The sequence below is a fragment of the Periophthalmus magnuspinnatus genome, chromosome 19, assembly GCF_009829125.3.
Source record: "Periophthalmus magnuspinnatus isolate fPerMag1 chromosome 19, fPerMag1.2.pri, whole genome shotgun sequence".
NCBI classification, from domain to species: Eukaryota; Metazoa; Chordata; class Actinopteri; order Gobiiformes; family Gobiidae; genus Periophthalmus; species Periophthalmus magnuspinnatus.
Genome location: NC_047144.1, coordinates 15035400 through 15047643, shown reverse-complemented (window position 1 = coordinate 15047643; position 12244 = coordinate 15035400). Strand labels below are relative to the sequence as shown.

Genomic DNA, 12244 nt, shown 5'->3' with positions numbered 1-12244 from the left:
ATATCATTCCATCTGTGTTATAAATGCAATACAGGACTTTGAACACAAGAGGGCAGCAGATTACATTAAATTTCATGTAGACTAATTATTATAATAGATATTTAGTAATTTAGTATACATGATATAATCTGTTGCATATTATTCACTTGTAGTTGTGAATTTTTTAATTTTTTTAAATTTACTTTAACAACTACTACAGTCGTACATAAGTAAAACACAATTAGAATGTTATGTCGATAGTTTCAGTTGTTAAATTTATAAAGAAAAAAATGTTACAAAAAATATTAATACACAATGCAGTCTCATGATTAGATAAAAATAAGTTAATAATAATAATAATAAAGACGCAGACCAATATATAAAAACACATTAAGTTCTGTGGTAAATGGTCATGTTTTTATTTAGCACCTTTCCACCTTCAAGTCACTCAAAGCACTTTACATCAAGGATACACACACATTCATACAATGGTGTACGCAAACACTCAGAGCCAGGTGGCTGTGTAGGAAGTGGAAAGTAGTCAAATGGAAAACAGAAACCTAAACAAAAAAGTGTGTCCAAACGTTTGACTAGTAGTGTTGGTCTCAAATGGTCAGAATTGGCAAATAAAGACTGCAAAGAGTAACCATGTAGTTTACATTTATTTTATTTTATTAATTTATATTATTTATATATTTATTTATTTTATTTATTCATGTATTTATTTATTTTATTTTATTGTTTTATTATTATTATTATTATTATTATTATTTTATTTGTATATTTATTTATTTTTTTACAAATACATATAATTGGAATATTTGGACATGAACGTGTTGATTGAGCGGTCAAACCCACTGACCCACAAAAAACGATAAAAATCAGATAAATTGATAAATGAATAATAATGTGAAATCTCCAGGGTTATATTCACATTTGTAAAAATAGTTGGGGTTTTGATTGAGTCCTGATGGTGCTAGAGGTGTCTGTAGGCAGCAGATGACGATGACTCAGGCTTTAATCGAAGAGGAGCTTTGGATTTGGAACTGCATTTAAGTCCACCCACATGAACTGCTCCCTCGCACGAGCCATTCACTTCATCTGTAGAGATAACTCAAGGCCAAAACTAACTGGGACTAAATAAAAACTAGACCAGGGACTAGACCAAAGATAAACCAGGGACTAAAACAGAGACTGAGCAAGATATCTGAACCAGGGACTGAACCAGGGACTGAACCAGGGACTGAACCAGGGACTGAACCAGGGACTGAACCAGGGACTGAACCAGGGACTGAACCAGGGACTGAACCAGGGACTGAACCAAGGACTGAACCAAGGACTGAACCAGGGATTAGACCAGGGACTGAACCATGTATAAACCAGGGACTGAAACCGGGACTAAACCAGGACTTACACCAGGAACTACACCAATGACCAAACCAGGGACTAGACCAGGGACTAGACCAGGGACTAAACCAGGGACTAGACCAGGGACTAGACCAGGGACTAGACCAGGGACTAGACCAGGGACTAGACCAGGGACTAAAAGGTACACCAAATACACCATCGTACGCATCATTCACGTCATCTGTACCGTTAACTCAAAGCCAAAATTAACTGAGACAAAATAAGAACTAAACCAGGGACTAGATCACAGACTAAACCAAAGATAAAACAGAAACTAAAACAGGGACTGAGCAAGAGATCTGAACCAAGGACTGAACCAGGGACTGAACCAGGTACTAAACCCAAGATAAAACAGGGACTGAACAAGAGATCTGAACCAAGGACTGAACCAGGGACTGAACCAGGAACTAGACCAGGGATTGAACTAGGACCTGGACTAAGAACGAAACCAGGACTAGACCAGGGACTAGACCGTAGACTAAACTACGGGATTAAACCAGTCCAAAATCATTCCTCACTTACCTCATCCTATTATTTTCCACCATGAGTTTATAAGCACTTTTTCAACTTTCAGAGGTCAGAGGTCAGGACAGCGACTGTAGAGCTACCAACAACTAGCATGCAAACTTCACACTTCCTGATTGTCGAACCAGATAATGCTTTATAATTTCCGAAGAGCTGCTTATATTACATATCTGTACTGGGCCAAACACATTTTGCTGAAATACGTAGGAAAAAATCAGGTACGGGCCATTACATTTTTTACAAATCAATAGAAAATGAACTTGCTTCTTTCCAGTACACCCAGTTCCACGGAAAAATAACTTGAAGAAAATAAGTTATAATATTAGTCTGCAATTCTTTGACTGCTCATGAGTCAGTCTCTGGCAAAAATAAAAGAGTTGTTTTTGTGAAGTCATGATGGTAACACATAATGAAGCTCAGTCCCACTCAAAGCAAACAAAACACAAAAACACATCATCTTATTAAAGGCAAACACAGTGATAGTGCAGAGAGAGGATGGAGGGATGGAGAGAAAGAGACAGAGAGAGAAAGAGACAGAGAAAGAAAGAGACAGAGAGAAAGAGACAGAGAGAAAGAGACAGAGAGAAAGAGACAGAGAGAGAAAGAGACAGAGAGGGGCACTGCTACGGGCCTGCTATGGGGATGGATAGAGAGAGAGAGAGAGAGAAAGGGTGAGAGAGACAGAGTGAGAGGAGAGGAGAGAGGGAGAGACAGAGAGAGAGGGAAGAGGGGTAGACAGAGAGAGACAAAAAGAGAGGAGAAAGGGTGAGAGAGACAAATAGAGAGAGGGTGAGATGGAGATAGAGACATAAAGAGAGGGAGAAAGAACTAGAGAGAGAGGGAGAGAGAGGAGAAAGGGTGAGAGAGTGAGAGAGAGAGAGAGGGAGAGAGATAGAGAGGAGAAAGGGTGAAAGAGGAGAGAGGAAGAGAGAGCTAGACATTGAGAAAGATATAGAGATAGATGCACAGATAGAGATAGAGTTAGAGCGAGTGATAGAGAGAAAGATGGATAGATACAAGTAGTGATGTGAAATTTGTGAATGAATCGGCTCTTTTGAACGGTTCCTTAATGTGAACTGATCTCGGATCTCCTTTTTTAAAAGAGCTGAATCTTTCTCTTTGTAGTTTTTACACATTTTTACACTGGTTAAGTCTGAATCAGCACAAGAATCATCAGAGCAGACGACGCCAGGGAGAGATGTGTGCGTGAAAACACATTTGAGATCATAATAACAGGTAGTTTTTAAATTAGTATTATTATTATTATTCTCGTAGTGTAACGTTTTATTTTGATTAGACAGAATTTCAAAGGTTAAACTCTCCACTCTCAGTTCGAACCACATAAACACGTCTGAGCTATTTCTCTCTGTCATTAGTCTGGAGATAAAATGACTCCTCACTCGCTCCTGTCAGATAAATGTGGCTTTTGAACGGCTCTTTGAAATGAATGGATCCAAATGAGTCGGATCCCACACAAGAGCCGAAAATCCCATCACTAGAGACAGACAGAGAGAGACAGAGAGAAAGACAGAGAGAGACAGAGAGAAAGACAGAGACAGAGACAGACAGAGAGAAAGACAGATAGATAGATTGTGAGAGAGAAATATTTAGAGAGATATTTAGAGAGATAGAGAAAGATAGAGATAGATAGAGACGGAGAGACACAGACAGACAGACAGACACAGATAGATAGATAGATAGATAGATAGATAGATAGATAGCGAGAGAGAAATAAGAGATATTTAGAGAGACAGAGAGAGACACAGACAGACAGATAAGTAGTGAGAGAGAGAGACAGAGAAATTTAGAGAGACAGAGAAAAAGAGAGAGAGATAGAGATGGATAGGCAGAGAGACACAGACAGATAGATGGATTGCGAGAGAGAGATAGAGATATTTAGAGAGATAGAGACAGAGAGAGACACAGACAGCTAGATAGAGAGGGAGACAGAGAGAGAGAGACAGACAGATAGAGCGATAGAGACAGAGAAAAAGAGAGAGAGATAGAGACAGACACACAGGCAGATAGATGGATAGTGAGAGAGATAGAGATGTTTAGAGATAGAAAGAAAGAGACAGACAGATGAGATAGATAGATAGATAGAAAGAGAGAAAGAGAGAGACAGAGACTGAGAAAGACAGAGAGAGAGACAGCTTGAAAGAGAGAGGTATAGAGATAGATGGGGAGAGAGGTAGGGAGACTGATAGATAAATATGTAGATAGATAGATAGATAGACAGATAGATAGATAGAGGTAGACAGATACATTTTCAAAGTATTCCTTCCATCACTGCAAATGAACCATCTCACACTCAGAGAACCTCAGGGACTGGCCTCCTGCTTTAGTCCTGGTTCAGTTCTGGTTTAGTCCTGGTTTAGGTGACTAGAGTCAAGATTAAACCAGAACTAAACCGAGACTAAATCAGAACTGAACCAGGACTAAACCAGGACTAAACTGGACTGAACCAGGACTGAACCAGGACTGAAACAGGACTAAACCAGGACTAAACTGGACTAAACCAGGACTGAACCAGGACTGAACAAAGACTAAACTTGGACTGAACCAGGACTAAACCAGGATTGAACTTGGATTAAACCAGGACTAAACCAGGACTAAACTTGCACCTAAACATGGGAAAAAAAACTATTGTGTTTATCTGTGCATATGACTGAAAGGTTCTTGTTCTACACTCTTCTCTTTTAATGTTAATTTTAGGAAGATTATTTATGTTTTGATTTATTTGTATTGTGATTTTAATGTCTTTCTTATTCTGTAAAGCACATTGAATTACTTTGTGTACAAACTGTGCTATACAAATAAACTTGCTTTGCTTTACACAAGGATTTTATCATATGAACAGAACTTAATGGGAAAAGACCAGGTGTTTTAAGGACTATCCCAGGACTATCCCAGGACTATCCCAGGACTATCCCAGGACTATCCCAGGACTATCCCAGGACTATTCCAGGACATCTTGATGAAAGGTGCCTGTGGACCACGAGAGGGACCAGCACCACAGTTTGAGACCCGTTGTGCATTATTGTGTAACATGTCATTTGTAAACACACATGAACGCGCTGCAGCTTCACGCGCTCTGTCCCTGTTTACTGCACGTGCTTCATTAAACCAAACCAAACCCTCCAGACCCGCACGTTCCACCACGAGCTTCTATTTCCGTGCCTCCTCGCGCCTCTGTCCGGGCTCTATCTCCGGTATCCTCCGCTCTCGGGTCTGAATGGAGAGGAGGCGGCTGCGGCGTGGGATGCCGTGACGCAGCGGAGAGGGCGTGGCTTCTGTCAACGTTGAGGTGCGTTTAGGGACCCGCTGAAAGATGGGACACTTGAAAACTCCTGGCGGTTGAGTGGATTATGTATCCCTGCTGTTAGCGAGTGAGTGAGTGAGTCTCCCTTTAACCTTTTCTTTTTTTCTTATGCCCAGCTCCTTCTTAACCCCCCCCCTTCTTCCCCTTTGTTTCCCCTCTCTATTCCCTTTGCTTTCTTCTCTCATTCTCTCTCCCCCCTTTCTCTTCCCCCCTCCACTTTTCTCACACCTCTTTCCCCCGCTCTCTGTCTTTCTCTCTCCTTCTGTCTTTCTCTCTCTCTCTATCTCTGGTTTTCGCTCTCCCTCTCTCTTACCCCTCTCTCTCCCCATCTCTCTTACTCCCCTGTCTCTCCTCTCCCTTTCCCCCACTCTCTCTTCTGCCCATTTTCCTCTCTCTCTTCTCCCCACTTTCCTCTCTCCCTCTCTCTTACCACTCTCTCTCCACTTTCTGTTCCCCTCGCTTTTCTCTCTCACCTCTCTCTTCTCTGTAGACATAGAGAGAGAGAGAGAAGCAGAGAGACAGAGAGAGAGAAAGAGAGAGAGAGGGGCAGAGAGAGAGAGAAAGAGAGAGAGAGAGGCAGAGCGAGAGAGAGGCAGAGCGAGAGAGAGAGAGACAGGGAGAGGGGCAGAGAGAGAGAGAGAAACACAGAGAGGGAGAGGGAGAGAGTCCTGGTTTAGTCCATGGAAGTGGATCTCTCCTTCACTATGGTTCTCCTCAAGGTTTCTCTTTTTCCCCACTCTTTTTTTTAGTTTTAGTTTTATCTTGCTGAGAAGAGTCTGAGGACAGGGAGCGCTCTGGGACAGTGGTTCCTGCAGGAGGGGAGTCTGAGGACAGGGGGCGCTCTGGGACAGTGGTTCCTGCAGAAGGAGAAAGGAGTTTTCTGTTGATTAATGTGTTTGTCTGTTATTGACCAGTGTCTGTTTTGTTGTTGATTTTCTATCTTTCTGTTGGTTAAATCTCTTCTCATGTTCAACTGCTGCTGTGATTTGGGGTTTTACAAAAATAAATTGGACTGAAATATTGAAAATAGTGGCATATCACAAGAATTCGAGTTCTCCTGGGAAAACCTGGAGACGCGTAACTGTTTTTAAACGAGGCTTTGTTTGTGCATATATGTTTCAATGGCACACACCCACTGTACAAGCTTCACATAAAGGTCACGTTTTCAAAGGTCAGTTTGAAAAGAAAGGGTGGAGCCGGGGGTCTGGTTACATTAATGATACTATTATTAAGTTAAAATAGCATTATGGTCTCGCCTATAGGTTAACAGAGTGAACAATAACTGCAGAAAATAATATTCTCCAAGCAACAAGTCTCTGTGTCTCAGACTGAGACAAACGCAGATGTTACTATAAGACTACGGCTTATTTTAATGACTGGGACATATGTAATGATCTTAAGCCTCGTTTCCACTGGTAGAGGCGTTTTCCCTCCTTTTCCTCTCTCCCCCCTCTCCCCTTTTGTCTCTCCCCTCTCTCTCCTCCACTTTCCTCTCTCGTCTTCCCTCTCTGTCACCCCCATTTCAAAAGTTTTCTTAATAAAGTTTTCTTAAAAAATAAAATCTCTCCCCCTTCTCTTTCTTCCCCTCCCTTATCTCCCCCTTTTCTCCTTTCTCCCTCTTTCTTACTCCTCTCTCTTCCTTTACTTTCCTCTCTCTTTCCATCTCCCCCCCACTTCCCTCTCTCTTTCTCCCTCTCTTAACCCGCTCTCCCCTCACTTTCCTCTTTTTTCTCCCTCTCTTACCTCTTACCTCTCTTACCCCTCTCTCCACTCTCTCTTCCCCCCACTGTCCGCTCTCTTCTCCCCATTTTCCTCTCTTTCTCCCTCCTTCTCTCCCCCTCACCCTTTCTTCTCTTTCTCTTCCTCTATCTTACCCCTCTCTCTCCACTCTTTTCCCCCACTTTCCACTCTTTCTTCCTCCTTCTCTCTCCTCTCTCGCCCTTTTCTTTCTCTCTTCCTCTCTCTTACCCCTCTCTCCACTCTCTCCTCCCCCCATTCTCCTCTCTCTTTCTTCCCCCTTTCCGCTCTCTCTTCCCCTTACTTTCCTCTCTCTTTCTCTCTCTTTCTCTCCCCTCTCTCTTCCCCTGCTTTTCCTCTCACTCCTCTTTCTTGCCTTCTCTTTCCTCTCTCTAAATCATATTTCCATTATGCTCATAATTATAAAAACTTCAAGATTTCAGCAATTCACAAAAGACGTTGAGTCCATGGTGCTGTGAGACATGGCTAAATCTAGGGCTAAAGTTAGAGCTAAACCTAGCGTAAACACAAAACCACTTCTGTAAATTGCATTTATTCCACTTTTCCGTGCCTCTACACCAGGGGTCTCAAACTCGCGGTCTGGGGGCCAATTGCGGCCCGTGAGAAGATATATTTTGGCCCGCAGGACAATATGAAAGTTTAATGTTAGTCTGGCTTTACCATGTGTCACTCGCGCTTTGTCTTCCCGTCGCAAAAGATTCAGCAAATAACGATGTATATCCATAAAATCCACAAGAATTAGCATATTTCCTCATTTATGTTGAAAACAGCGATGACGTTCGAGAAAATTTTAACAGATCTTTTTTTTGTGGAATACCTGATAAGCCCAGCCTCACCCAGACTCTGCCTCCTGTGGCCCCCGGCTAATTTGAGTTTGAGACCCCTGCTCGACACTGTGTCTGAGCGTCTTTTAATGGAATACACTGAGTTTGGCTCACGTTTGATGCATTATCCACTAGAAATATTATATGGTCAATCTTTATACGCGAGTGCCGTGCATCGATAAACAGGAAACAGCTGTTATGTTCTTGCTTTATTTTGCGACTCGTATCGGCGTAATATATAAACTTGCCATAACTGGAAATACAGCATCAAGTCAGAGTTTGGAGAGATGATTATTTTGTGTTTATATCTGCTTTTTGTCATCTTGAGTCTGTGTTCTCTCTTGTCCAATTATGTCGTTTGTTGTGTAGCTACGCCTTAGCTAAAGCGATCCATACCATGCTAGCCCCGTCTGGGAACTGGTGCATATGAGGCTTTAGCTCAGGTTGTGGGTTGAATTCCTGCGTCAGCCGCCATTGCACAGTCTCTCTGATCATGTGCTCCCACCTGTTTTTTGATGAGTTTTCTTCCATTGGACTAAACCATATGAGATTCTTGAAAAATATCATAGTTTGATTAAGTTTGAACGGACTGATGACAAGCCGACAGCATTAGCCAAAATATTTAAATTCAGAGGTGGACAGGAAACATGCTGGTGAAAAAGAGAATAAATAGAGGGGGTAAGAGACAGGGAGAAAGAGAGGAGAGAGGGGGGTAAGAGAGAGAGTGAAAGTGTGGGAGAGAGCAGGGTAAGAGAGAGGGAGAGAGAGAGAGGAAAGTGGGGGGAGAGAGCTGGATAAAAGAGAGGGAGAAAGAGAGGAAAGTGGGAGGAGAGAGAGGGAGAAAGAGAGAGGAAAGTGGGGGAGAGAGCTGGATAAAAGAGAGGGAGAAAGAGAGAGGAAAGTGGGAGGAGAGAGAAAGGGAGAAAGGAAGAGGAAAGTGGGGGAGAGAGCTGGATAAAAGAGAGGGAGAAAGAGAGAGGAAAGTGGGGGGGAGAGCAGGGTAAGAGACAGGGAGAAATGGAGAATAGAGAAAGGGGTAAGAGAGAGGGGTGGAGAGAGCGAGAAAGAGACAAGAAAGTGGGGGAGAGCAGGATAGGAGAGAGGGAGAAAGAGAGAGGGAAGTGGGAGGAGAGAGGGAGAGGAAAGTGGAGGGAGAGTGGGGTAAGAGAGAGGGAGAAAGAGGAAAGTGGGGGAGAGAACGGGGTAAGAGAGAGCAAGAAAGAGAGAGGAAAGTGGGAGGAGAGCGCGGGTTAGGAGAGAGGGAGAAAGAGAAGAAAATGGGTAGAGATAGGGGTGAGAGAGAGGGAAAAAAGAGAGGGAGAAAGAGACTGGAAAGTGGGGGAGAGAGCTGGATAAAAGAGGGAGAAAGAGAGGAAAGTGGGGGAGAGAGAGAGGAAAGTGGGGGAGAGAGCTGGATAAAAGAGAGGGAGAAAGAGAAAGAAAAGTGGGGGAGAGAGCTGGATAAAAGAGAGAGAGGAAAGTGGGAGGAGAAAGAGGGGTAAGAGAGAGAGAGAGAGAGAGAGAGAGAGAGAGGAAAGGGGTGGATGAGAGAGGGGAGAGAGAAAAGGGGGAAAGGAGGGGAAGAAACAATAGGACTGTTGCCATAGTGTGATCGCCCGGATAGTGACCTTAGTGGTTCAATGAGGAACAGAACAGAGCAGAGACAGTGTGTCCAGTGCAGACCCAAGTGCATTTATTCAAAACACCAAAAATATTTACAAAAACCAGAACAATTTTAAAAGAATCAACACGGCAGTACCTCCTGTACACACAGCACCCTTCACTTTAGCACACTGAGGTTTGCTCCTTTTATAGAGCACCTCCCTGATTACCTAAGCCCACTCTGCAGTACACACAGGTAAGTACAGGTACAGGTAAGTACAGGTACAGGTAAGTACAGGTACAGGTAAGTACAGGTACAGGTAAGTACAGGTACAGGTAAGTACAGGTACAGGTAAGTACAGGTACAGGTAAGTTTACACACATCCTATAATACTGTTAAAAGTCAGCTCTGACCAAACAGTGTCAATATTTATTCACTTAAGTTGGTTATTAAAATAGAGCGCTACGTTTAATTTTTCCATCACCATTCCAACACCAAATAGATAAACAAAAATCTAAAATATCTGACAATATCTGAGAGAACAAAGAGAGGGGCAAGAGAGAAGAAGAGAGAGAGGAAAGTGGGAGAGAGAGAGGCAAGACAGAGGGATAAAGAGAGAGGGAAGTGGGGGGAGAGAGAGAGGAGGGCAAGAGAGAGGGAGAAAGAGAGGCAAGTGGAGGGAGAGTGGGGTAAGAGAGAGGGAGAAAGAGAGGAAAGTGGGGGAGAGAGCGGGGAAAGAGAGGGAGAAAGCGAGAGGAAAGAGAGGGAGAGAGAGGGGAGTAAGAGAGAGCAAGAAAGAGAGAGGAAAGTGGGAGGAAATAGAGGGGGTAAAGAGAGTTAGAAAGAGAGAGGAAAGTGGGGGGGAGAAGAGAAGGGCAAGAGAAAGGAAGCAAGAGAGAGGAAAGTGCGGGGGAGAGAGATAAACAAAAATTTAAAATATCTGATACAACTCCTTGTTAGCACACAGTTGTCTGCCCCGGAACCTTCTTCTTAAGGTGCTCCGGCTCCCTGGGGACTCATTTGGCCGAAACACCTAAGGCAGACAATATGGGTAAGTTAAAATTTCCAACAATTCAGTTATAATCAGTTAGCTGATACACAACATGTTCATCAATAAAACATTTTAAACTTTTTTGTGTATTGTCCTTCTTTGTGCATGGGGAAAATGTCAAGATGCTGCATATAACAGAAACCACTGCCTTAAACTAAACATAAACAAAAAAAAAACCTATTATAAACAACCAATATTTTGTGAATGGATTTAAAAACAGACCCCTCGATCACAAGAGGGTTTAAAAAAAGATTCCATGAATAATTAATCACTTCTACCCCATTCATAACCAGGAGAGAAAGGTCACACGGGTGCATTGTGATATTTTCCCACTGCCTTTGAACGCGCCTCAGTGTAAAGTCCGCCTCTGCGCTGCGCCGCCTCTGCGCTGCGCCGGCTCCAGCCTGCGCCTCCCCTCCCTCTCGTTCATGCCGTTCTTGTGCGTGGTGAGTCGGAGCGCGCGTGTGGGTGCAGCCGGGGGACTTTCCTTTAAAAGCCGGGATCCCACTCACGACACGAGTCTTTCAAAACTCCACCTGAGAGAGAGCCGATTCTCCAGTCCCGTCTATGGTTGTGACTGACGCGCCAACGAGGATGTCCCGGACCGACGAGGTGCATCGTATAACGGAGAATGTCTACAAGGTAAGCCCCGGGGAGACGCAGGGAGAGTCGGGTTGACGTGACTTGCGACGTGTCTCGCGATTTTTAAAACTTGTTAGTGTAAAGGTATGTCTCAAAGTGTCACTGGACGGAAGCCTGTAGAAACAATCTTTGACTAAATCTGGAGTAAATCAGAAATACAGAGAAGATCAAGTGTTTTTGTGACATGATGAAGATTATTAAGATGTATTACAAGTGTTCCATTAAAAAAAAAAGCTGAATTGTCTTTTTTTGGACCAATATTTTGAAAAGAGATTGGAAATAGTTGAACCAAATCTGGACTAAACCAGAACTGATACAACTTCAGTCAGAAAATTGGTCACAACTTCAACTGAACCCGGACAAAATGAGCTAACCTGGTCTTATAAGTGTACTACTTTTAATTTTTAAGTCCCTAAGTTGTGTCCATGGTGATAAAATGTCCCACAGTCTGTCATTAAATTAATCTGTTTAGTGTTGTAGTGTGATTTTAAAGCTGTAGTACTTTTCATTTTTAAGTCCCTTGTGTCCATTTGGGATAGAATGTCCCGCAGTCTGTCATTAAATTAGTCTGTCTTATGTTTAACCTGATCTTAAAGGTGTACTACTTTTCACATTTAAGTCCCTTGTATCCATGGCGATACAATGTTCCACGGAGCTCTGAAATAGTTGAACCAAATCGGACCAAACCAGAAGTGAGTCTCTCCCAGAAAATTGGCTACAACTTCAGCTGGATGTGGACAAAATGAGCTTTTCACCTTTACGTCCGTCACCAGCTTGTCTCCATGGCGATAGAATGTTCCACAGTCTGTCATTAAATTCATCTGTCTTGTAGTTTTTCAATCACACGTGTTTTAATTTCTCAAAAAATCTGTTAGCAGCATCGCTTCTCCACCGATCTGACCTGTAACTTGGTCTAGTGGTGTCACCTGCAGTACTTGTCGCCATGGAGATACTATACAATATATAATGCCCTACTGCTGAATTTTACATGGAGACAAGCAAGTGGTGGACCGTGCTAGAGAAGTTACATAGTGCATTTTTAACTAACCCAGGTTAACTAAGGCTACCTCAGACTAAACCAGGACTAACTAACCCAGAATTAACTAAACCGGGACTAAACTAAACCAGGACTA

The 12244-nt window shown here is 43.0% G+C and overlaps 1 protein-coding gene across 6 annotated transcripts in view; it reads left to right on the top strand.

Annotated features, from left to right (window-relative positions):
• Positions 1 to 10854: 10854 nt before the first annotated feature.
• baiap2b (BAR/IMD domain containing adaptor protein 2b) overlaps positions 10855 to 12244 on the top strand; it is a 60347-nt gene continuing 58957 nt past the window's right edge. For 4 of the 6 annotated variants that reach the window (XM_055229353.1, XM_055229351.1, XM_055229354.1 and 1 more), the window contains exon 1: positions 10907 to 11111. In XM_055229353.1, the coding sequence (XP_055085328.1) occupies positions 11037 to 11111 (75 nt within the window). In that variant the 5' untranslated portion in view covers positions 10907 to 11036. Of the gene's footprint in view, positions 11112 to 12244 lie in introns of all 6 variants that reach the window. The other 2 variants (XM_055229355.1, XM_055229350.1) reach the window with 2 other exon arrangements.